Below are 26,413 nucleotides of genomic sequence, written 5' to 3'. Positions count from 1 at the left end.
AATCACTGAGCCAGCTAGGAAGCCCCTATGGATGATTAGGCGCTCTAAATGTGCCTATCTCTGCTCCTCCCAGTTTTGGCTGAGGGAAGAGAAGGAGGTTTGTTCTGTGCACAGAATGTGGCTTCAGTAGGAATCCCAAACAGAGCAGCTTTCCTTATAATCTTATAACATCTGTGGGCAGATCCATTTATAGACGTGTCTGGAAAACACCTCTAGAGATGTCACTCTTATAATGTGTTACAGATGTTTTTGATCAAACAGACTGAATTTTCCACAGCCCCATTATTTTCCTCAGGACTCCCTGCTTCTTATAGGTCCTAAGTTGTTTCAGTGCACTCATAAATCTCTCCAGACCCCAAATCCTTCTTGTCTCCTACAAATGGTGACTGAGCGTTTTCCACCTCTTTTTTAAACTACCTCTCTCTTCTCTAGTCATGGCCAAACACCTCCTTTAGATTAAAGAAAGAAGCAGGAACATTGCACCATTTGTCCTTGACTCATGTCCTGTGGCATTCTTCCAGGGGAGCCTGAACATTGATGAGGAGTTTATCCTGAGACAGTTTGACACTAACTATCAGAGCAAACCATGCTATTATGTGCTCCACGCAATGAGACCCAGCCAGGTTCCTCTGGAGCTAAAGAAAAGGAGTGGGCTAAATAAACTGCAGGAACCACAGTTTTTCCAGAAACTAGACTGTGAGCAGAGACTTCGGAAGCCACAGGTAATTGCAAAAAAGGGGGAAGACTGAGAGTCAAATAAAAGTAAATTATATCAAAATATTAAATGTTCTTGAATTCTGGTACCTCAGAAGGCACTGACCTTTTTCAATAAAATTCTTGAAAAATTCTTTGATGTTTAATATTTGTTAAAAAATCTAATAAATAAACATTTGTTGAGTGAGTGAATATTTAATACATCTAACGAAGTCAGTTATACAAACAAGGCATACCTTTTAGCATTATTGGTGATATCTGAAGAGTCATTAGTTCTTTTTATGTGTTTTATATGTTGAAACAATCGGTTTGTTTTGTATGTTGAAACTTATCTCATGCGTTTTACATGTTGAAATTCCAGTAGTCAGTAGAACTATACATGTATGTTTACACTTATAAGAGTAAAATGCTGCGGTCAATGACTGGGGACAGTGTTCCAGTCCAAAGAATTCTTGAATTTTTATGGTGGTGTTTTTGACCACAAACCATCATTCTTGACCACATGCTTGCCTGATAATTAACAAATCGCTCAGTTTCCCAGCACCAGTTTCCTGTGAAGACAGAACAAGGAAACAGTAGAAAAAACAGGCTCTGTTCCAAAAGGAAGTACTGTGAAACCCTAAGAACTTTTCTATACAATATGTTGGTGCAGCTGTATATATACAAGTCAAATTGTGCCAGTCCAACAACAGATTGCAGTGCCTATGTGGGAGTTGTGGAATGAGGAGGTTATACAGTTTGTTTCTCTGAAAGTGAAGATAATAATTACCTCTGTGTTTTATACTAAGTGCATGTTCAGTTGCTCAGTTGTGTCCGACTCTTTGCGAACCTCATGGACTGTAGCCCACCAGGCTCCTCTGTCCAGGAATTCTCTAGGCAAGAATACTGGAGTGGGTTGCCATTCCCTGCTCCAGGTTTGATACTATTTTTCCAATATTTTTGACACAAAAACTTTGCCATTTATAATTGAACATAACCAGCTGACCTAGTTCTACACTCATGATGTTTTCCGCCCTTGACTCTGTTGCATAAAATTTATGAAAACTGTGCATTCTGTCACTAATATCAGCACTTCAAATTTCCCATTTTCCACTCCTCTTTCTAAAGTGTAAAGTGTAAAATGATCCTGGACAGGCAAATCATATCCACATGGTTCAGGCACATGGGGCCTGAACCACTGCTGGTTCTGAATCTGGGCTGAATGAATTGCTCGAGTCCCTGGACTTACAAATAATTGCACAAATGCTGCTTTATAAAGCATGGTGGTTATTGCCAAAATCGAGCTTTTGACTGGCAGCTGGAGGATCACTGTGCAAAAGTTCAAATAGATTTCCACATGGTATCATTTTCCTTCAGCTTGAGGGACTTCCTTTAATACCTTCCTTTGATATCTCCTCTCTACCTGGGTTTCCCTGGTGCTCGAAAGTAAAGAATTTGCCTGCAATGCAGGAGACCCAGGTTCAATCCCTGCGTCAGGAAGATCCCCTGGAGAAGGGAATGGCATCCCACTCTAGTATTCTTGCCTGGAGGTTCCCATGGACAGAGGAGCCTGGCGGGCTACAGTCCGTGGGATCACAAATAGACACTACAGAGTGACTAACACTTTATACACATGTCACACTCTACCAGTGTAGATCTGCTGGCAATGAATTCTCCCAGCTTTTCTAGGTCTGAAGCTATCCTTATCCTCCCTTCATTTTAAAAGGTATTTTTGTGGGTATAGAATTCTAGGTTCAAAAGTTTTTTGTTTGTTTTCAGTACTTTAAAGATGCCCCACTGTCTTCTTGATTGTGTTGTTTAAATCTTATGTCATTCTTATCTTTGTCACTGATTTTGAGTACTGTGATTATTATACACATTGGTATTTGTTTCTTCATGTTTTTTATGCTTGGGGTTTACTAAGCCCCTTTGATCTATGAGTTTATAGTTTTCAACTATTGGGGGAAATTTTGGCCATTACATGGTCAAATGTTTTTTCCCTCAACCCCCTCCCAGGACTCCAATCACATGTAAATTAGGTTGCATGAAGTTGTCTCATAGATCACAGCTGCCCTGTTCAGTTTTGATTCTCTTTTCTCTCTGTGTTTCTATTGCTATGTCTTTAAATTCTCTATTTTTTTTCCTGCAAAAGATGGAGGGTAAGAGGAGAAAGGAGTGACAGAGGATGAGATGCTTGGATGGCGTCACTGCCTCAACGGACATGAGTTTGAGCAAACTTGGGGAGATTGTGAAGGACAGGGAAGCCTGGTGTGCTGCAGTCCACGGGGTCACAGACAGTCAGACAGGACGTAGTGACTGAAGAGACATCTAGTGGGTAGAGACCAGGAATGCTGCTGAAGCTCTTGCAGTGCATAAGACAACATCCTCCCCCACCCTCAACAAAGAATTATCCAGCTCAAAATGTCAATAATGCCTAAGTTAAGAGACCTAATTTTAATTGGACAAATGTTTAAATGAGCACCAATTGTGTCCTAAGTGTTTAGATGTGTCCAATTGTGTTTAAGTGTTTAAAGTGTCCTAAGTGTTTAAGTGTCCAATTGTGTCCTATTGTTTAGATGCCAGTCTCAGATGCTTACATTTTAGAAGGTGGGAGGTGAGACAAGCAATCAAGAAAAATATTTAGGACTTGCCTGGTGGTCCAGTGGTGAAGAATCCACCTGCTAATGCAGAGGACATGGGTTTGATCCCTGATCCTGGAGCATCCCACATATCGTGGGATAAATAAGGCCATGCATCAAAACTACTGAGTCTACACTTTAGAGCTGCAATTACTGAACCCGCAAACCTCAACTACTGAAGCCTGAGCATGCCCTAGAGCCTGTTCTCTGAACGAGAGATGCCACTGCAATGAGAAGCCTGCAGACCTCTAGTAGAGTAACCCCTGCTCGCTGCAACTAGAGAAACCCCACTCAGAGCAACAAAGACCCAGCACAGCCACAAAGAAAAAAGAAAATATTTAGCATATCAAGTGGTAATAACTGCTGTTAAGAAAAATGAGTCAGGGAAAGATGACAAGCAGTATTGTGAGGGGGGTTACAGTTCTTGAACCGGGTGGTCAGGGAAGACACAACTGAATAGATGACCTGAAATAGGTAAGGGGTGAGCTATGTGGGTATCTTGGGGAAAAGCATTATGGAGAGGGAACAGTGAATGCAAAGACACTGGGGCGACAGGTGCTCTAGAAACAGCAAAGTGGTCAGAAGGCTTGGAACGGAGATCATAATGCTGAATCCAGCTCTGAGAAGGGATTTCCCACCCCTGTATTTAGTCCCTTCCTGTCTTCTTCAAGCAGGTGTTTCTGGCTTGACTCTGGAATGGCCCACACATCCCACCTCATAGTTTATAGATATGAGTGACCCCAGGGACTCAGTCCATGGAATTCTCCAGGCAAGAATACAGGAGTGGGTACCCATTCCTTCTTCAGGGGATCTCCCTAACCCAGGGATTGAACCCGAGTCTCCTGCACTGCAGGCAGATTCTTTACCATGTGAGGCACCAGGGAAGCCTGAGAAGTGGGAGGAGCAGGATCTTTGTTTCGTATCTCTTAGTCCTGTGCAAACATTAGACCTTTCATGATGAGACAGTGAGTGGGTATTGCATCACAGCACTGGCCCTCTGTGCACCAATTCCAAACAGAAATATGGAGACAGAGTTTTGGAGGAAAGAGAGTAGCTTTATTTCTTTGCCAAGCAAAGAGGGAACATGAGAGGCAAGTGCCTCAGAAGCCGTGCCCTCCTTCCTGGGGAATAGGGAGAGGTCTTAGAATCAGGACTTGTAGCCAGGGTAGGTGATAAGGATGAAAACAGTGAAGGTCTCATATTTTTCTTTCTTCTGCAAAAATTTCAAAAGGGCCACAGCTGGCATCAGGAAGCTCAGTAACTGGGTCTGTTCTCCTCCAGAGTTATCGACTGGTGACCTTCTTCCTAAAATGAAGAATGCTACAGGGGAGTGTTACAAGAGTGTGTGGAGGAGAAAATGCCAGATGCAGGATACAATTCACATAAAGGATACAGTTCACATCAAGTCAGAAAGTGATTAAGGAATGAACTTTGTGAAGGACAAATCTAGTTGCATATTCTACAGATTAGTAACAGTCAAAACTTCAATTGCTTAACTTTAGGGACTTGGTTTGCTGTTTCTGTGACTATTAACTCCTTTGTTTCTCTTGCTTGTTAGTAGGAAATAAAAGTTTCATTTCTTTTTTTTTTTTTTAACAGCATGAAGACTTTATTTCATAACACTGAAATAGTCAACATTTTACATAACACATGTATTTTTTGAGGTATTCACCCATTTTATTGCACAATTCAATGATTTTACATTTAAAGAATTGTGCAGCCATCACTGCAATCCTATGTTAGGACATTTCCATCAACCCACAGATCTTTCAAGCTCATTTCCAGGAAATCCTCTTTCCTACAGTCTGCTCCAGGCAGATCTACTTTCTTTTCTTTGTATTTGTCCGGAAAAGTTTCTCTTTTTGTTATAACACTGAGTCATGGGAGAAGGAAAGACATGACATCTCTTCTCCCAGCTCTTTCTCTCTTTCAATTAAAGAGACAAGAGATTGGTGTTGGATAGCATTTGGATCAAAAGTAGTGTACCATTTACAAAACTGAGCACAGAGCTGGACTCATAATAGTAAGTTATTGTTGAAGGTCATTACCCTTCATTGAAATATTTGATTTCTAGCTGTTTTACATAATTCTTTCCTTTTTTTTTCTCAATAACCCTATGGGGTAGATAACTATTATCTCTATTTTACAAATGAAGAATTTGAGTAACTTGTCTGTGGACTCATAGCTACTAAGCTGGAGAGGGTGGGATTTGAGCCCAGGTTTGTCTAAATCGAAGGCCGTGCTTACCCTACCACATTATTTTCTCAGTCGTAAACTTTTCATGTTTGTTACCGCATTATTTTCTCAGTTGTAAACTTTTCATGTTTGTCAAATCAAAGCCTACTGACACTTCATAAAATGCCTTGGAAAGGAGTAAGCATAAATTAAAAATAAATGCTACCACTTTCACAAGTCTAATTTTAGATTTATTGAAATGACAAACCAAACAAACTAATGAAATTGGGAATTATGTTACTTGTACAGAAACCTCATAAACCAAAGTGGGTGAAGATGAGATATGGAGCATGGTATCTGAACCCCAAGTTGTGGAAAAAGCAAAGAGCTGATGAACCTTTGGTTGACCCCAAGGTCTTATGTACAGCTCAAGATGAGAATTTTGAAAAGGAGCTACAGAAGCAGGTATGTGTGTATGCTGAGACTTGCTCATCTGACCTGGTGTAACTGCCTCCTCTTATTGAAGTCAGAGTCTCTGGAGTAATTCAGAGGCTGCTGAAAGTCTTATAACTTGCATATTGAATTTGACAATGAGAAAGCCAAGTCACTTTATGGGGAATATGTAATAAGTAAGACTAGCATCATGGTAGACACAATGTCTCTAAAAATGGGGCAACCACTCCTTGTCCTCCTACTCTTCTTGAGTCCATGGATAAATTAGTTGTTCAAAGGGTGGTGTGACTTGGTAGGACCATCTCAGTTGAGAATGGATATGTCATGAGTTCTCTTTGAGTGAAAATGTGAGTTTTTTTTTAATCAGCAATGAATGAATGTTAAAATTGTGATTTAAAAAAAAAAAACTACTTTTATGCCATTCAGCAGAGTTGCAGGATCTCTCTGAGAGAAAAGGGACAAAGGTTAATCACTGTTTGATGTTACAAAGCAACAAACACACACAACGAGGATATGTTCTGGTTTTACTGTAGATAAGTTTTGTGCCTGCCCATCTCTTGTGAGCAAGTACCTAATGGAAGAAGATGCTCACTATCGTCCTGAAATTTTGGAAATTTTGATGCAATGCTTATACAGGACTCTGCTGAGAATATTTGTGATCCTCTTCTCTGGATCAGAAGATTCAAAACTTCTCCCAGATAACATCGTGAAAACATTTCAAAAAAGTAAAATGCTATAAAAGTTTGGCTACTCATTCATTCAAAAGTCACTCATCAACTGCCTCCTTTCGCTTGGAAAGCTGAGGCAGAAAGTATTTTATCTTTTCTAGAACTGGGTATGAAATGAATTTATGAGCCCAAGATGCTTATATATAAGCTTCAAAATAAATAATATTAGGCAGAGTTTCTCATCATACAGTTTTGGGGGCTGCCTATCTAAATTTATGTGGTTTAACACATGACACGCTAGCAAAGTAATGCTCAAAATTCTCCAAGCCAGGCTTTAACAGTATGTGAACCAAGAACTTCCAGATGTGCAAGCTGATTTAGAAAAGGCAGAGGAACCAGAGATCAAATTGCCAACATCCACTGGATCATAGAAAAAGCAAGAGAGTTCCAGAAAAACATCTACTTCTGCTTTATTGACTACACCAAAGCCTTTGACTGTGTGGATCACAACAAACTGGAAAATTCTTCAAGAGATGGGAATACCAGACCACCTGACCTGCCTCCTGAGAAATCTGTATTCAGGTCAAGAAGCAATAGTTAGAACTGTATATGGAACGACAGACTGGTTCCAATCAGGAAAGGAGTAGGTCAGGACTGTATATTGTCATCCTTCTTATTTAACTTATATGCACAGTATATCATGCGAAATGCCAGGCTGGATGAAGCACAAGCTGGAATCAAGATTGCCAGGAGAAATATCAGTAACCTCAGATATGCAGATGACACCACCCTTATGGCAGAAAGCAAAGAAGAACTAAAGAGCCTCTTGATGAAAGTGAAAGAGGAGAGTGAAAAAGTTGGCTTAAAGCCCAACATTCAGAAAACTAAGATCATGGCATCCGAGCCCATCACTTCATGGCAAATAGATGGGGAAACAATGGAAACAGTGACAGACTTTATTTTTTGGGCTCCAAAATCACTGCAGATGGTGACTGAAGCCATAAAATTAAAAGACATTTGCTCCTTGGAAGAAAAGCTATGACCAACCTAGACAGTGTTTTACAAAGCAGAGATATTACTTTGCTAACAAAGGTCCATCTAGTCAAAGCTATGGTTTTTCCAGTAGTCATGTACGGATGTGAGAGTTGGACTAGAAAGAAAGCTAAGTGCTGAAGAACTTATGCTTTTGACCTGTGGTGTTGGAGAAGACTCTTGAGAGCCTTGGACGGCAAGGAGATCCAACCAGTCAATCCTAAAGGAAATCAGTCCTGAACATTCATTGGAAGGACTGATGCTGAAGCTGAAACTCCAATACTTTGGCCACTTGATGCGAAGAACTGGCTCACTGGAAAAGACCCTGATGCTGGGAAAGACTGAAGGCAGGAGGAGAAGGGAACAGCAGAGGGTGAGATGGTTGGATGACATCACCGACTTGATGGACATGAGTTTGAGCAAGTTTCAGGAGTTGGTGATGGACAGGGAAGTCTGGCATGCTGCAGTCCCTGGGGTTGCAAAGAGTTGGACACGACTGAGCGACTGAACTGACTGACTGAACATATGACATAAAACAGTTCCAGCCCACTTGCAAAAAATAACTGAACATCCTCAATGAGTTAAATATTTAAAACCAAAAACAGTTATAAAACTTTTGGTTCCGGTGTCTAGAAGTTCTCTTTTAAGAAACATATTCTTTTTTTTAAGATTTTTTTTAATGTGGACCATTTTTTAAATCTTTATTGAATTTGTTACAATATTGCTTTTGTTTTATGTTTTGGTTTTTTGGCCCCAAGTCATGTGGGATCTTAACTCTCTGGCCAGGGATTGAACCCTTACCCCCCTGCATTGAAAGGTGGTCCAGTTTTAACCACTGGACCACCAGGGAAGTGCCAAGAAACATATTCTTAAAGACTTGAATAATTTTACAAAAAGATTTATCTTAATGGTGAAAGCCAGTAAAGACATTTGTCATAACAGTTACAGTCAACTCATGAAAAAGAAATAATACTTAAATTTTGGAAATGTGGTTTATAGAGCTATTACAGTAAAAGACTGCTTATCAGGCGGTTTAGACACAGGAAGGACTCAAAGCAATGGAATTTTTCTGTAATGATTTTTGTAAATCACACTTTTGTAATACCTGAAGACTGAATATCTTGTGTACTTTAAGTGATGCCACTTGGCTATGCACCTCAGTTCACAAGACATGTATGCAGTTATGTGCTGGTTAGGGCCAGTCACCATAAGCACATGGCTGTCTTGCTGGAAACACGAGTTTTGACTATTCTTGATTGAATTCATTTGGAGAGTGAAATGGCCTTAAAGAACTGAATTACAATGATAGAAACTTCTACATCAAGATTTTAAATTCACATAAATTGAAGAAAAACCAAATGAATGCATGAATACTCTAAAGACATTGGGACTCATTAAATCTTTTTTTTTTATTTTTTATTATCATGCCCTTTGGAGTTAATTCTAAAATTTGCAGATATATACTGAGTAGGAAAACACTCCCATTTCTTCCTCTACCACTCTCAATTCTGGTTGGCAAATGTGCTGAGGTTTTTTTTCCCCCACACCAAGCAGTTTTCTGATTCTCCAACAGCAGCTGGATGTCTTACGATTGTACTCAGTTATGACACTGCCTATATGGAGACAGCATCAGATCCCACAGTTTAAAGGCTCAGACCCCAAGACTGCCCCCACTGCAAATGCCAGCCTCAAGTCCAGGTTGTCACCCATGCTTCTGGTTGAGTGGCTATAAATCAAAGGTTCCCATGACACCCTCCTTGGGTTTGATCGTCTGTAAGAACAGCTCACAGAACTCAGGGAAACAATTTACTTACTATCTAGTAAGATTACCATTTATTATAATGTTCAGTTCAGTTCAATTCAGTTGCTCAGTCATGTCCGACTTTTTGCGACCCCATGAATCGCAGCACACCAGGCCTCCCTGTCTATCACCAACACCTGGAGTCTACCCAAACCCGTGTCCATCGAGTTGATGATGCCATCCAGCCGTCTCATTCTCTGTCATCCCCTTCTCCTCCTGCCCCCAATCCTTCCCAGCATTAGGGTCTTTTCCAATGAGTCAACTCTTTGCATGAGGCGGCTAAAGTATTGGAGTTTCAGCTTCAACATCAGTCCTTCCAATGAACACCCAAGATTGATCTCTTTTAGGATGGACTGGTTGGATCTTCTTAGAGAGGTACTTTCAAAAGCAGCCAAATGGAAGAGATGCACAGGGAAAGGTATGTGGGCAGGACTCAGAACTCCTTACCTTCCCCAGGTACCTTCACATCCTTACCAACCTGAAAGCTTGCCAAATCCCCTTCTTTAGATTTGTACAGAGGCTTCATTATACTGGGCTTCCCTGGTGGCTCAGATGGTCAAGAGTCTGCCTCCAATGCAGGAGAGCCAGGTTCAGTCAACTGGGTTGGGAAAATCCCCTGGAGGAGGGCATGGCAACCCACTCTAGTATTCTTGCCTGGAGAATTCCATGGACAGAGGAGTCTGTTGAGCTACAGTCCATGAGGTCACAAAGAGTCGAACATGACTGAGCGATTTTAATTGATTACATCACTGGCCATTCCTGATTAATTCAACTCCAACTCTTCTCTCCTCCCAGGAGGTTGGGGTTGGAGCTGAAAGTGCCAACCCTTTAATTACATGGTTGGTTTCCCTGGCAACCCATCCCAATCTTCTAGCTATCTAGGGAGTTTCCAAAAAGACCTCATTAAGATAAACTCTGATGTGGCTAAAAGGTGCTTGTTAAGGAAAAACTCACCTCTGTGGCTTTTATTACTTAAGAAATTTCAAGGCTTTTAGGAGCTCTGTGCCAAGAATGGGAAGAAGACCAAATACATATTTCTTATTATAAATCACGGGCTTTCCTGGTGGCTCAGACAGTGAAGAATCCACCTGCAATGCAGAAGACCTGGGTTCGATCCCTGGGTTGGGAAGGTCCCCTGGAGGAGGGCATGGCAACACACTCCAGTATTCTTGCCTGGAGAATCCTTATGGACAGAGGAGCCTGGTGGGCTACAGTCCATGAGGCCGCAAAGAGCCAGACATGACTGAGTGACTAAGCACAGCATAGCACATTATAAATCACAGTATCACAATTATTAATCTCAAATAGAGTCTAGACATCCTAGGTCAATAATTATCTAATTGATAAAATGTGTTGCTTATCCTTAATACAGAAGTAAGAAAAAGACCAGGGAAAAGAAAGTTGGGTATCTTTTGAAAACCTTTGTAGTCATCAACTTCTGAACATTATTTATACACATATTCCCACATGAGAAGGAAGTAGTTTAAAATGAGGTACTTGATAAAGGGCTCAGTGCTTTTAATTAGGACAAGGATGACATTAAGCTTCTGACAGCTGACTCTCTTTTAAACTGTGGACCCTCTTTCAGGAGGAGTTACTTGCGGACCTTCATGGAACTGTTGCCTTTAAGGATTTTATTCTGAGCAAGGGCTACAGGATGCCGAGTGTGAGTAAAGGGTCATTTCGGAGAGACCCGCTTAGGGGCTCACAGTTGCTAATGGGAAAGGGGTCAGTGCCCTGATGAAATACTTCTTTTCCAGGCGCACACCAGGGCTCAGCCCCGGAGAAAGGGTGTGCTTACCCCAGACAGGGGCCCACAGATGGCGTTTGTTGTTTTGCCCTTTTCATTCTGCCTGTTTGCTTCCTGTTGACTCACCTTTGGGTTTGGCCTTAATGGGACCAAATGAAAGGGATCTGTGTGCAGGGCGAGAGGCTGCTGCTAAAACACTGAATCCGTCTCTCTCACTTCCACTTCTAAGGTCAAGGAGCCGTGCTGGGGTCAGGACCAAGTGAAGCTGGGTATCACAGTAGTGCTATTGTGCTATATGCGGGCAGGAGGAGAAGAGGGTGAGAGGGTAGGATGGCATCACCGATGCAATGGACATGAGTTTGAGCAAGCTCCGGGAGATGGTGAAGGACAGGGAAGCCTGGTATGCTGCAGTCCATGGGGCTGCAGAGTCAGACACGACTGAGCGACTGAACAACATCCTCCTGTGCAGGATGCAGGAGGATGCAGACTAGACCAAAAGTCACTTCCCAGGGCACCCCTGAGGGCCCTTCTGTCTTTTTCTCACTTTGTGTTGCCCCCTCCGTGAGCCTGGGCAGCTGGCCCTGCTGCCTCCCATGTGGAGACTCCCCCGGAGATGACAAGAGTGGGGCGGGAGGCTGGCAGAGCAGACCGTTGAGCAGGAGGGCCGGCAGCCTGGAGCTCTGTCCCCAGACCAGCCTGTCCCCACGGCAGGAAGCCAGGCCGACCTGGGGCCCGAGTCACGGCTGATAGGTTCTGAGTGTGTCCAGCGTCCTCCGTGTGCACTCGGCCCGAGGAGTCTTTAGGAGGCCATGCAGCCGAGATGGCAGACTTTCCTGGAACTCGGATACTGGATTTCTTTTTTCCAAGAGGGGTAGAATGAATAAAAACTTATACTGACTGTCAAATGGCGGAGAAGGAAATGGCAACCCACTCCAGTATTCTTGCCTGGGAAATTCCATAGACAGAGGAGCCTGGCGGGCCACAATCCATAGGGTCGCAGAAGAGTCAGACACCTCTGAGCGACTAACAACATCACACTGGCAAATAGGTATTTTGATCAACTCAGATACAGACTGATTCAGGGTTAAATCAGGCAATGTGAGGGGAAAGTCTAGTGTGTGACATAGACCAATGGGCTAAAAGACTCTGTTATAGAACTAGGAATGAAATCTATCCTTTAGCTCTGAGCATCAACTATAGGCCCATTAGATGTAGTAATGTACTCACACACATTTATGTATTTATAATAACTACCTCATTTTCATATATAGCCTACATAACTGTATTATATGTATAATATATAAAATATGCTTATATATTTTATGTGATTATATAATTGTATAGATGATTATATAAAACATGCAAACTTATACTTAGCTTAAATATAATTATGTGTGTATATATATATACATGCAGACATATTAATATATATTCTTGCCAAGGAGATTGTATGTTTGTGTGTATGTATATGCATATACATATATATGTTGTAATTGGGTATCTTGATATTACAATGACGCATAGTTTTTCTGAATTTTCTTAGTGGCAAGAGATTTGTTTTTTCATTTTGCTTTGTCTCCTATTCATTTAATCCATTCTGTTGATGAACATTTAATTCAATTTGGGCAAAAAGAAGCATGCCTGAATCACTGGCTACTCTTTTAGCTGCATCAACTGAAGAGAGATGAGATGATGCCCCTGGCTACAGTTGAGTCCCATGCGAACACCTGCAAGTCCAAACCCTGGAATATTTTCTCCCTTTCTTATATCTTATATCCTTGATTTTATCAATAACATTTCAACTAAAAGAGAGGAGGAACTCTATTATGGTAAATTATATATATATAGTCCTTTAGTCATTACTTGTTTAACTTTATATATGAGCTTTATTCTCTTTCACTCCCCTAGTTTCTATGTACACTGTGTATATACACATTTATATTTGTTACATGAGCATAGGTACTTACACATTCCAGTGTCTGCTTCTGGATTAACTGCTCTGTGCATTACTGACAGCTTCATTCCCTCAGCTACACAGAGGTCCAGGCCTTTAGTAGCAGAGATGAGCAGTACAAGGCTGTGCTAAGCTGGGCTGAGCTGGACTTAGCCATAAAATGAGTGTGAATTAATCTAGGCATTTCTGATGATATGCAACTAGCTTCCAAAGTCCACCATCTAGCATGGTCTAGTCATCAACATCTGATGCTAAGTACTATAAGGATACACAGTAGAGTATGAGATTGTGAATTCAGGTATGGTAGTGGTTCTGACCAGACTGTACAATTTTCATTTGCCAGTTTTAGCTTCTCTGATCTTTTTTCTTTTTTTAGTTCCTTGAGAAGATGTATATGAAGAAGGAATGTAAACGTGAGTGTAACCAGAGTCCTATAAAATAACTCGAGCATAGAAGAATCTTGGGAAGATGATTAGACAGTTTTCATTTACTTAGCTATTTCTCTCTTGTTAAACATTAAACAAAATTTATGATGAATGTCCCCCCACAAATGTACAACTTTGACTTGGCAACATCCATAAAATTTGTAACTAATACTTGTAAACTTTTCAGAATGGTCTTCTGTTTCAGGTAATCAATATTTTTATATATCTTATCAACTATGAGATCAATATTCATATTTGGTGTTCTAACACTTTTGTAGCATTGTCAATATAACATAGTTATATCAACTATTTGTAAAAATAAATAAATAAAACCTTTAAAAAGCTGAATTAGTTTCTTGCATTTTTCCAGAGTACTGTTTTCCCTGCTTTGAATGAATACCTCCTTTACTTTTTCTTTACAATATAATCTTTCATTTTGAATTCAGCTTACTGAGGATTTTTCCCCATTTTTTGGCATGTTAGCCTTGATAATAAATGTGTACTCATAACATAAGGTCATGGATCATAAAGTTTAATGGAAACTCAAGATAACATTTTTAAAGTTAAATTTAAAAAACATTTTTATTAAAAATGTTCATGCTTATGTTAGGAAAATTAGGAAATATAGACTAGCAAAAAGAACATTAAAAAATACAAAGAATTTCTGTAGAGTCTGCAATAACCACTCTTTAGTCATTGGAATGCATCTTTCTAGATAATTTAATCAAAAGGAGTTTATTAAAGGGATATTGGGGAGTTCCCTGGTGATCTAGTGGTGGTTGACTCCACATTTCCAATACAGGGGGCTTGAGTTTGATCCCTGGTTAGGAGTCTCCTGCAAGCCATGTGGTACAGTCAAAAAAATAAAGACACAAAAAGGATATTGGTTCCCAAGTTTTGTCAGTTACTGTATGTGTCTTCAAATCCAGAATCTCTGGCTGATGGATGACCTTTCATCCTGTGGGACTGTCATGGTCCCATTTCAATAACCCGTAGCTGTGAATGAGTCTTTATGTGTCCAGACATGTTAGGGTGATGGAGTACACGAGAGAAGCAGTGAAGCCATAGTGTCAGCCCACTGCTGTGAAATGAGTTTCAGTGTCGACTGGGATACCACAGTGGTGAATAAGCATTCAGGAAGTCTGTGAACGTTAGTGTAGGCAGAAGTTTGTTAAGCAGGAAAGCAAGTCCAACTCCAGAATTAGTTGCTATTCTAGTAAGGCCATTTTCCCCAGACTCCCTTGATGTTTCAGCTCATGGTACATTCCCACTTCGTAGCCCATGGGAGCCACGAAGGGAGAGCTGCTCAGTCTGCAAGCCCAGAGGAGGAGGCATCCAGTTGTACTAGGCAAACTGGGGCAGGATTTGGGCATTCAGGCCGGTAATTCTGACTTTCAAGTGTTGAGTGGAGGAGGTGTTGGGGGTGGTCTGGAAAGAATTCACTTACTTCCCTGCACACATTGTTCTTGGCTTTGTTACATTCAAGCCTAATTTATATCAGGGACTCAAGTTTGGTTTTCATTGCCAGACAACTATTCTGCAGAAGCCTTAGCTAGATCAACCTTAGTGAATGGAATTCAAGATATTGCATGTGGAGCCTGCATTTCTGCCTCCATGCCCACTTAGCTTATGACATCTCTGGGCAATATTGGTGCTCCTGGAGAAAGAAGGGGGCTGGCATGCAGAGGCTAGGTTAAAATTTCCCTTAATTATTAAGTGCTTCCTCTATAGTGGAGTCCTTTGGGTACATATTCACAAAGAACCAAATCCCCTCATACTCTGGATCCATTCTGTGCAATCCCCTGTATACCTCTTCTCCCAAACCTCCTTGTCACCAGCCCTGCATTCATGATCCTTCCAAGTCTCTGGCTTTGAAGCTAAGCCATCAGCTGCTGACCATTAATTGGTGACACATGCTCCTCAGGTCATTTCTCCTTTCAGACAAAGTGGTCAACAGGATGAAACGCTTGCATTTCTGCCTGCTCGAAAAGTCCTCTTCTCAGCTATTCTTCAGGGCCACCCTTGAGTTGGGCTAGAGTGTCAAGGCAGTCCACTCGTGGCTGCTGCCATCATATTGTGGAGGCTGTCTGTTTCATTACCCAGACTTAAAGAACATCCCCAGGTGAGGCGTATAGGCTGAGGAAGATGGCAGTGTGGCAAGGAGTGGGCACACCGTGTCTTCAATTTCTGGTCAAACCCAGTCCTAAATAGAAAACTGTCACCTGATTACAAGAAGCAATATAACTTGATAATTAAATCTGTGGACTTTGGAGCTGGAGAGCCTCGATTCAAACCCAGTTCACTCCTTATTAGCTGTATGACTGTGGAGCAAATTGCTTATCCCCTCTCTGCTTCAGTGTTCTTATCTAACATAGGGATGGTAGCAATAATAACAGTACCATCTCCCAGAATTGGGGTGGGGATTAAAAGGAATGTTAGCAGTAAAGTGCTTAGAGCGGAGCCTGGCACCCATGTGCACGCACTGCATGTTAGCTGACTTTATGGCTTAGGGGATCAGATGACCCCCAGTTGACGATGAGCACCAGTCGCTTGGTTACCTAAGGTCTCATGATCAGGCTGGTGTATGAGCCGGTGCCAAGCAACAAGCTGAGATTGGTTCTTCTAAAGGAGAGCGGTTCCACGCCCCAGAGCTCACAGCTCAGTTGCAAAGCCCTGGGGCCCGAGCCCTGATTCGCCTTTCTGGCCGTGCCAAAGCTCCATTCAGCCGCTCTCTGGGCCACAGGTGCTTCAGGCATTCTGCCTTTGCTGGATCAGAGGGCAGAGATTTCTGGAGCATCTGAAAGCCTCCTCTCACTTCAGGCCACCCTCCAAGCTGGCAGCCTCTCAGATTACTAAAGACATGAGCTGAAACAGCACATCTAAATCTGGCCTCCAAAATCCAAAGAGTAGTGCGTGTAGCACATCATTATATGTTATTTCCAACTCCCAAGTGTAATAGATGTAAATAACCTCAGGAGTGTAGATACTAACAAAGAAGGGGTCAATAGCCAGGAAGTGATGAATTTTTGAGTTTTATTCCATTTGGCTTTAATATAATTCATTTTAATTGTAAGTATATTTAAGTTTTTTAAATTTATTTTTGACTGTGTTGGGTCTTAGTTGCAGCATCTTTGTTGCATCATGCAGAACTTTCATCTTTGCCCATGAACTCCCTAGTTGTGGCATCTGAGCTTAGTCACTCTGCCCAATGTGGGAATCTTAGTTCCCTGACCAGGGATGGAACCCGAGTCCCTTGCATTGCAAGGTGGATTCTTAACCACTGGACCACCAGGGCAGTCCCCTTAAGTCTTAATAATGACTGTGTTTAGCAACCAGCTCACTAAATTCTTGAAAAGTTAATAATTGGCTTTTGTGAGCTGGGATAAACTGTCTCTAGCACATTACTGATGGTAGGATTCAAGTCAGTGGCCAGGGGTGGGGGGAGGGTGTTAGGGGCGAACAATAAAAAGAATTGTCTACCCCAACCTCCTTTTGGGTTATTTCCACAAAAACCATTTTAGGAGTCTTCATGAAATGTGGGAAAAACCTCACCACAGAGGGGAGTAGGGGTAAATTCTCTGACAAGGAAGGCTGCACTCATTTGGGCCTTTATTGCTGTTCAGTCCCCAAATAGTGTCCGACTCTTTGCGACCCCGTGGACTGCAGCACACCAGGCTTCCCTGTCCTTCACCATCTCCCAGGGTTTGCTCAAAGCCGTGTCCATTGGGTCTACCAAGGAGCAAATGACAAAATGGCATCAGACGTCTGAGAGATTTACTGGGGTTGGGAGTAGGAGAGCATAGGAAGAGTCTTTAGATTCTGATCCATGTGAGTTCCCCGTGGAAGGAAAGAGGGAAGGAAAAAGAAGACTTGAGTTGGAAGAATTTTGACTCCAGCACAATTCAAGTAAAGGTTTGGCCAGACCAATGGGGAGACCTCAAGTCAAGGTTGACAAGAGGAGGCGTCTCACATTTTGCTAAAACAGGCCTGCCTTGGTAGGTCTGCATGCTCAGTCATTGGCTGGGAGCAGCCCAAGAGAGCACGACCCTGGTGAGGGGGTAAAAGATCCTGAGGGGTAGCAGCTGGGTCCATCAGTCACTTGTACTCCCTGCAACAGGTGATCCAAGCAACATATTTTCATAGGGTTGGGAGACGAGAGAACGTGAAACCATCTGAACATTCCCATATGGTCACAGTTCAGCATTTAGGGTCTCACTGTTTCCCATCAATACTCTGCCTTCACATAAGAGACTTTGCAAAGCTGTAAATTCAAATGGTATTTAAAAAAATTTTTTTTTTAAATTTGCTTTATGAAGATACAGTTTACATATAATAAAAGTCATCCGTGTTAAGTGTATAATTCTTCTATATTTAACAATATATGAAATCATGTGACCACCACCACCACCATCAAAATACAGAATATTTCTAACAACATTAAAGGTTCCCTCTCACTCCTTTCCTTCAACCCTGATCTCTGTCTTTCTATGGCTATTAGTTATTCTTTATTACAAGATTATTTCAGCATCCCAGAATATATAGAGAAACGTGGCTCTTTCGCTCAGGCCCGTGGCACCGGCAGGACGGGCAAGTGTCGCAGTCTACGTACTGCCAGGAAGCTCCGTAGCCGCTGTTGAGACCAGAAGTGGCATGATAAAGAGTATAAGAAAGCCCATTTGGGCACAGCCCTGGAGGCCAGCTCTTTTGGTGGTGCTTCTCATGCCAAGGGTATTGTGCTGGAAAAAATAGGAGTTGAAGCCAAACAGCCAAATTCTGCCATCAGGAAATGTGTCAGGGTTCAGCTAATCGAGAATGGCAAAGAAATCACTCCTTTTGTACCCAATGATGTTGGTTTGAATTTTATTGAGGAAAATGATGAACTTCTGGTTGCTGGATTTGGACGCAAAGGTCATGCTGTTGGTGACATTCCTGGAGTCCACTTTAAGGTTGTCAAAGTAGACAATGTCTCTCTTTTGGCTTTATACAAAGGCAAGAAGGAAAGACCAAGATCATAAATTTTGATGATGAAAGAACGATAGTAATCAAGTTTCATATACCAAGAAAAAAAAATGAAATGTAAAAGTTTGCTCATAAATCATTGCCTGGTTTCATCAGTCTTAGCAACAAATGGTATTTTAATTCAGCAAATTAAAGGATCATTTCTTTTCTTTCAGTTCATCAGCTCTAAGACATAAGATTTCTATAGAAAAATCCCAAGGACTCTGATTTGGGGGGATTGTGTCTGTTTCAAAAAAGGTCCACTAATTACTTGATACCCTCTCTTCAAAATGCATTGTCTAATTTCTTTTCCCTTGAGTGTGGGCTGTACCTAGCCTTGATTTTAAGGACTAGAATGTGGGAGAAGTGATCAATTGTCGCTTCTGAGACTAAATCATAAAAGACACTGTGGCTTTCTTCTTGTTCTCCCTTGAGTCATTTGCTCTAGGAGAAACCAGCTACCATGTTGTGAGGAAAGGCCCACACAGCAAGGAAATGAAGCCTTTTGCAAATAGCCATCTTGGAAGAGGGTCCTCCAGCCCCATTAAGCCTTTGGATGAGACTGTAACCCCTTCTGACACCCTGACTGCAACCATCTGAGAGATACTGAGCCAGAATCACCCAGTCAAGAGGTTTCTGAATTTATAACCCGTAAAAATGACTCTAATGCTTGTTGTTTTAAACCATTAAACTTAGGGATTATTTGTTATGCAGCAATAGATAACTAGCAGATTTTTATCCCTGGAAGTAGGATGCTACAACAAGAATATAAAATGTGGAAGGGAGAAGAATTGAGAAATAGGTTGAAGCTAGAAGAATTTTCAAGAAACTGTTAGCAGAAGCCCCACAGACTTTGGGGAGGCTGTGGGTGAAGACTTACAGGAAAATGAGGCAAATATAACTGGAAATTGGGAGAACTGGTCTCATTTTTCTGCAGTGGTGGTTTAATCACCAAGTTGTGCCTGACTCCTTGTGACCCCATGGACTGTAGCCCACCAGGCTCCTCTGTCCAAGGAATTTCCCAGGCAAGAATACTGGAGTGGGTTGCCATTTCCTTCTCAAGAGGATCTTCCTGACCCAAGGATCAGACCCGTGTCTCCTGCTTGGCAGGTGGGTTCTCTACCACTGAGCCACCTGGGAAGCCCCTTGTAATGCAGTAGCAGGAAGTTTATCCACACTGTCATCTGAAATAACATGCAAAGTAGAATAGCCCCTGATGAACTGGGGATGTAACTAAGGCAATTTTTATACAGAGTGTTGAAGGTATTCCTTGGTCTCTTGCTGCTTATAGTAAAATGCAAGTTAAGCCGAAAGGACAGTTAAAAACAATCAGGACTTCATGGTTTTGAAAACTCCTGGCCTCTCACATGACAACTGGTCTTTAAGAAGTGATTTGTAGCAAAGATTAAACCCAAAAGGACACATAAAGGACACAGCCAGGAAAACATGGTCTAAAGATAAATCCAAGGATGTTATTATCAAATCCCTTGTTAAGACCTCATAAAGATCAAAGATGATGATTCAGAGGACATTTAGGCAGGCAAAACTCTACTTAAATTTTTAGTGTGCCTCACAGTTTTAATCAAACAATGGAGCATCTAAGAAATTGGTGGGTGTTGTTCTTCAGCAGACTCTCAAGGTTGAGAATGGCTTATTGTAAAGAGATATATGGGTTTGGCTCTTGAATAATGATGTGGACCCAATAAGATTCAAAGGAGACCTGCAAAGTTTTTTGAAGAACTGGATTGGAATAAACACTGCCAGCTTGGACTAAAAGAGGGGTTGTGTCTGAAAAGGGATGAGTGTATTTTGCACATGAGAGCAACATACATAATTTGTATCTGAAGGACAGGCTATGCTGGTCTTAGATTCTGTCCACAAGTTATTTGATTTTCTTTCCTGCAAAGGAAATTTGGAGGAGTTTAGCTCTCTTCTTGAAGGTGGGTTGTACTAAGCTGCTTACTTTTGGCTGTGTCATCTCAGCATTATGTGGGCTCACTAGTTGTGGTTTGCAGGCTTAATTGTCTCTCGGCAAGTGGGATCTTAGTTCCCCAACCAGGGATGGAACCCGTGTCCCCTGCATTGGAAGGCGGGTTCTTAACCACCAGAAAAGTCCCTAGCTGCTAATGAATAAAATGTGTCAGAAGTGGCAAAGTGTGATTTCCAAGATGAGATTATAAAAGGCATTGTTCCTCCTCCCTGCCTTCTCTTGCATCACATGTCATAGGTCCGTTTTTTCAACCTCAGCTCAACTGATGTTTTGGACATGATTATTTTTTGTTGTGAGGGGCTGCTTGTGCATTATAGGATGTTTAGCAGCATCTCTGATCTCTACTATTCAAAAGTCCTCTAAGGTGAATTGTTTGGTCAAAGTTTATATACAAATGTACATACACATACACACACACACTCAAATTTCCTTATTTATTCTGTTGTGTGTTTGTTTGTTTTTTTTTTTTTTTTTTTGGTAAGGCTTTGTAAACCCGAATTGCCCTTTAGAAAGTTTGTATCTTTTCCCACTTTCACAAGTTGAATCTGTAGACCTTTTTTTTTTTTATTTTAAAGCATTGTTTGCCAGTATTAGTTTTGTCTTTCAGAACTCTTTGCCAATAGAATAGTCAAAAATTGGTATCTTGTTTTAACTTTTTTTCGTTATTGGTGAATTTGACCATTTAAGAAAAGACTTTGGTCTGTTGTATTTCTTTGTGACTTAGCCCATTTTTTTTCCTTGTGCATGAGCAAAAACATAGGACTTACCTTCATTTTTGAGCTTTTTATTTTATTGGAGTATAGCCGATTAGCAATGTTGTAATAGTTTCAGGTACACAACAGAGCAACTCCTCCATACGTATATATGTATTCATCCTCCCAAACTCTCCTCCCATCCGGGCTGTCACACAACATTGAGCAGACTTCCTTGTGCTGTATGGTAGGAGGACCTGCTTCCTAGGGCAAGCAGTTCTGCATATTTTGATGAGGAGGGCTGGAGAAGCCCCCCTTCCCTCACTACCCCTTCTAGGCAGATGCCCAGTGTACACAATTCTCCCCTTAAAAATTTATTCCTTTAGTTTGTTCTCCCTCTAGATTTTAAAATACCAAGCAAATCCACTGTCTGGTATTGGTGATACATCAACTTTCTTTTTGACACATTTTATCAGATACCAACATGTAAACAGTGCCACGGTTGGGTGAGACCAGGAGGCAGTTAAAGAAAAATACTGAAAAGAGGAAGAAGGCAAGAAATGGGATAATGGTCACTTCAAACTTTGCCCTAATCATAGTTTTGCTTAGGTATATTTTTTTCTAGGGCTTCCCTGGGGAGACGGTAAAGAATCTGCCTACAAGGCAGGAGACGTGGGTTCAATCCCTGGGTTGGGAAGATCCCCTGGAGGAGGGCATAGCAACCCATTCCAGTAATTTTGCCTGGAGAATCCCCATGGACAGAGGTGCCTGGCGGGTTACAGTCCATGGGGTCGCAAAGAGTCAGACACGAGTGAGCAGCTCTCTCTCTCTCTCTAGCACACACACACACACACACACACACACACACACACCCTTTTCTAATCTACCTCTCTCTCTCCCAAGAATATAACTGTTAATTCTTTAAAAGTATTTTTTCAGGACATTCATCTCTTGTATTTTGACAATACATTCTTGTTGTTTCACTGTTCCTGATATTCATTCATTCAATAAATGTATAGTTTGAGGCCTGACTATGTAGGACTTTAGGTACTCTGTAGGACTCTTTAGGGAAAAACCTATATATTCCCTGCTCTCATGAGCCTATTCTCTAGTGTGGGAGACACACCATTAACAAGTAATCAAAGAAGATAACATGGTGAGTGATGGATAACGGTGATCAGTGAGATTCCAGAACTGAAAATAATCAACAGTAGTCCTGCTCGGCTGGTGGTGTAGGCATGGCTTTGGAGGGGGAGGCTGAGGAAGATTCTGATCTATATTTACTTTCTTAACAGTTGGCACCTGGTGGGAGTGAGCATCTTCCATTCCTTACTACAATTATTTGAATTGTTCCCAGTTGGGTGGAGGGTCGGCATGTGTGGCATGGCTTGACATGACTGATTAGAAGTAATAGAGAGTGCCTACTAGCTCTTCCTCTTTTTGTGTTCTGGACCCACTACCCTGCTCTGGGAGCCCCCAGTGAAAGTGAAAATGTTAGTAGCTCAGTGGTGTCTTTTCGAGCCTATGGACTATAGCCTGCCAGGCTCCTCTTGGTAGCCATTTCCTTCGCTAGGGGGTCTTCCCAACCTGGGGATCAAACCTGGGTCTCCTGCAATTGTGGGCAGATTGTTTACCATCTGAGCCGCCTGGGAAGCCCAGGTGCACCCCCCCCCCACCACCACACTTAATGGTTTCTGTTTTTCCCTTCCTGATCGCCTCTCTTCCTCTTTAAACCTTCTGAATTGACCTTACTCCTTAGTCTCTTTGCTGCTTGAAGTGATGTCCACACACCAGCAGCACCATTATCAATTGGCAGCTTGTTGCAAAGGCAGAATCCCAGACTTGCTGAATAGGAACCCGCACTTAGCTGCCGTCTCCACTCACTTAGGTTTGAGAAATTCTCATTCAGAGCTATGCTTCTCGTTGGTCTGTGAAGGCCCTTCTCCGGTTATTTACTTATTTATTCCCCTTTAATCCAAAGCCCATTCCTATCCTTTCACCCAACAGAGATACTCCCTTTAATCTGTTTAAGAACTGGCCTTAACAGATGAACAACAAGGTCCAACTATAGCACAGGGAACTATACTCAATATCCTATGATAAACCATGGTGGAAAAGAATATGTATAACTGAATATTTTGCTGTACAACAGAAATTAACACAACATTGTAAATCAACTACACTTCAATAAAATTAAAAAAAAGAATTGGCCTTAAAACTACACCTTTAAACCTAAAGAGTGCTATTATAAAAAAAAAAAGAGAGCATATATGTATTTTCAATGTACATAAATGTTATTGTACTAGAAATATTATTGCTTCCTACATTTTAGTCACTAATATGTATTTAAGATTTAATTACACTGCCGTATAGATCAAGTTCATTGTCCTAACGACTTCATAGCATTTCATCAGCATCCACCATGTTTTACTTACTATTTGCCCATGATGGGCCGGAGAAGGCAATGGCACCCCACTCCAGTACTCTTGCCTGGAAAATCCCATGGATGGAGGAGCCTGGTAGGCTGCAGTCCATGAGGTCGCTAAGAGTCGGACACGACTGAGCGACTTCACTTTCACTTTTCACTTTCATGCACTGGATAAGGAAATGGCAACCCACTCCAGTGTTCTTGCCTGGAGAATCCCGGGGATGGGGGAGCCTGGTGGGCTGCCGTCTATGGGGTCGCAAAGAGTCGGACACAACTGAAGTGACTTAGCAGCAGCAGCAGCAGCCCATGATGGGCAGCTAGGTGGCCTTGAACTTACTATTACCCCAAATAACACATGTGACCCCTTACAGTCTTGTCCAAAGTTTCTCTGGGCCATACATGCTCAGGAGTGGGATTGCTGGGTCCTGGGGTATACATATATGTAATTTCACAAAACTCTTCCAGATTGTTCTCCAGATTATTTGTCCCTGTTTACTGTAGCCACTGGGCTTCCCTGGTGGCTGAGCTGGTAAAGAATCCGCCTGCAATGTGGGAGAGCTAGGTTTGATCTCTGGGTTGGGAAGATCCCCTGGAGAAGGAAAAGGCTACCCACTCCAGTATTCTGGCCTGGAGAATTCCATGGACTCTATAGTCCATGGGGTCACAAAGAGTTGAACACAACTGAGCGTCTTTCCCTTTCACTGCCCCATCAGTAGCATCACATCTTTCTAATACTTGCATTTCTGGGGGATGTAAAATGGTGTAACATCATTGCTTTAATTTGCATTTATCTGACTACTAATACATTTGAGCGTTTTTGTGTCTTTTTGCTGATCATTCATTTATTCAACCAAAAATTACCCTGAGTGCCTATTATGTTCCTGGCACCAGGTAAAAGCATCCCTTGTTGATGTTATACTGGATCTCATGCCTTTTTCTTGGATCAGTTTGTATGAGTTCATCATATATATACATACTAATGCCTTGTCAGTTTTAATAATACAAAAATCTGCTCCCCACATGAATCTATCTGCTGTCTTTGTCATAGCATCCTTGCTGACCAGATAGCCTTTTTTGATGAGGTCAAGAAATTTTTTGACCTCTTCTATTAAGATCCCCTGGGCTTCCCAGGTGGCACTAGTGGTAAAGAATCTGCCTGCCAATGTAGGAGACATAAGAACCTCAAGTTTGATCCCTGGGTCGGGAAGATCCCCTGGAGGAGAGAGCATGGCTACCCATTCAAGTATTCTTGCCTGGAGAGTCCATGGACAGAAGAGCCTGGAGGGCTACTGTCCATAGGGTTGCAAAAAATTGGACATGATTGAAGCGAATTAGCACTCAGGCACACACATTAAGATCTCCTGGAGAAGGAAATGGCAATCCACTCCAGTATTCTTGCCTGGAAAATCTCACGGACAGAGGAGCCTAGCAGGCTACATTCCATGGGGTTGCAAAAAGTCAGACACAATTGAGCAAGCACGCACACACATTATGCAATATTACAATGACAGTCTCTTGGATTTTGTTCTATTAGTAGTAGGTTTAGCATTTACATTTAGGACTTTATTCCATCTGGAGTCCACCATTTTATGTGGTACAAAGTAGTAATCTAGTAGAGAATCTAGTAAAGAAAAACTTTATTTTTCTCTATGTAGTGAACTTGTTCTCCTGACACAGGTTTTCCTTTGCTCTCAGGGTTTCATCATTCAACCTAAGAGATCTCAGCCTTGAGTCTATTCTGGGAACCAAGATGAGTCAGAGGTTTGCAAACAGTTGCATTTAGAAAATGTCCCTGTGAAATCTGAAACTGGGCAACTCCAATGTTGACTGCTTTGCAGAAAGGTTTGACTTGTGGTTAATGTTATGTGGAGTAGCTGGAGCCAGAGGCTTGATTGCAACGGACAGGTGCTGCTGGTGAGAATGTTTCTCTGACAAGGTGAGGGCTTGCAGAGAGGACTTATAAACCAAGAGCAAGGCTGAAATTTACCGTAAATGTTGGAATACTACCAGGGGGATTGTCTAGTATCACACATCCAAATTTGCACACTCCTAAAATGTAAGCTTTGAAATTTGGACATGATTTAAGAACATTAGGGGGCAATGGAGCTAGAGTTTCAAGCATGAGTCCTGGGAGGTCAAGAATACTGGGTTCAAATCCTGGCTTGGTCGCTTACCAGCTGTTTGACCTTGAGCAGATTATTCCTCTCAGGGATTTAACATGAGATCATCCTTATAGAGCACTTAGCTCAGGGCCAATATGTATTAGGCATTCAATTAACAAAGACAACAGAAATGTCTATTACATAGCAGACTCTGCATTCTGGGGAATACAAAGAATAAACAAACTCTGACCCCCAAGTGGAGTATGATCTAACACAGGGATGAGATAAACTACAAAAATAATTATACCATATGAGAAAAGCCAGAAGTTTGCTCTAAGAGCATTACAATACGTAATCAGAGTTCAAAGAAAAGAACGGCATATAAACCTGGGGGCTGGGTCTGGGACTAGGATTAGGGGCTGTGGCAAAGTTTCATGGAAGGACTTGGCTTTGGGGAAATGTCTAGACCAATGAGCTCCTGCAGGAGAGTGCCCATGGAGCTAGAGTCTAGATTAAGGGTAAGAGCAAGGCCTGTTGGGTTGGGTCATGGAGACCTTGAAGGCTGAAATGGGGTTGGATTTAACCTGGTAGACAGAGAAGATGCTCTGCTCTG

The 26,413-nt window shown here is 41.9% G+C and overlaps 1 protein-coding gene and 1 pseudogene across 4 annotated transcripts in view; both read left to right on the top strand.

Moving 5' to 3' along the window:
* Positions 1–13,938, top strand: part of FAM47E (family with sequence similarity 47 member E) — a 33,560-nt gene extending 19,622 nt beyond the window's left edge. For 2 of the 4 annotated variants that reach the window (XM_020894661.2, XM_070458278.1), the window contains exons 5-8: positions 522–722; positions 5,817–5,972; positions 11,050–11,127; positions 13,542–13,938. In XM_020894661.2, the coding sequence (XP_020750320.2) occupies positions 522–722; positions 5,817–5,972; positions 11,050–11,127; positions 13,542–13,607 (501 nt within the window). In that variant the 3' untranslated portion in view covers positions 13,608–13,938. Of the gene's footprint in view, positions 1–521; positions 723–5,816; positions 5,973–9,697; positions 9,802–11,049; positions 11,128–13,541 lie in introns of those variants that run through there. The other 2 variants (XM_070458279.1, XM_070458280.1) reach the window with 2 other exon arrangements.
* Positions 13,939–14,871: 933 nt separating this feature from the next.
* Positions 14,872–18,649, top strand: LOC110137940 (small ribosomal subunit protein uS12-like; annotated as a pseudogene).
* Positions 18,650–26,413: the final 7,764 nt, after the last annotated feature.

The sequence above is a fragment of the Odocoileus virginianus genome, chromosome 29, assembly GCF_023699985.2.
Source record: "Odocoileus virginianus isolate 20LAN1187 ecotype Illinois chromosome 29, Ovbor_1.2, whole genome shotgun sequence".
In the NCBI taxonomy this organism is placed as follows: domain Eukaryota; kingdom Metazoa; phylum Chordata; class Mammalia; order Artiodactyla; family Cervidae; genus Odocoileus; species Odocoileus virginianus.
Note: the sequence above shows the minus strand (reverse complement) of the source record. Positions and strands in the feature narration are given on the sequence as shown.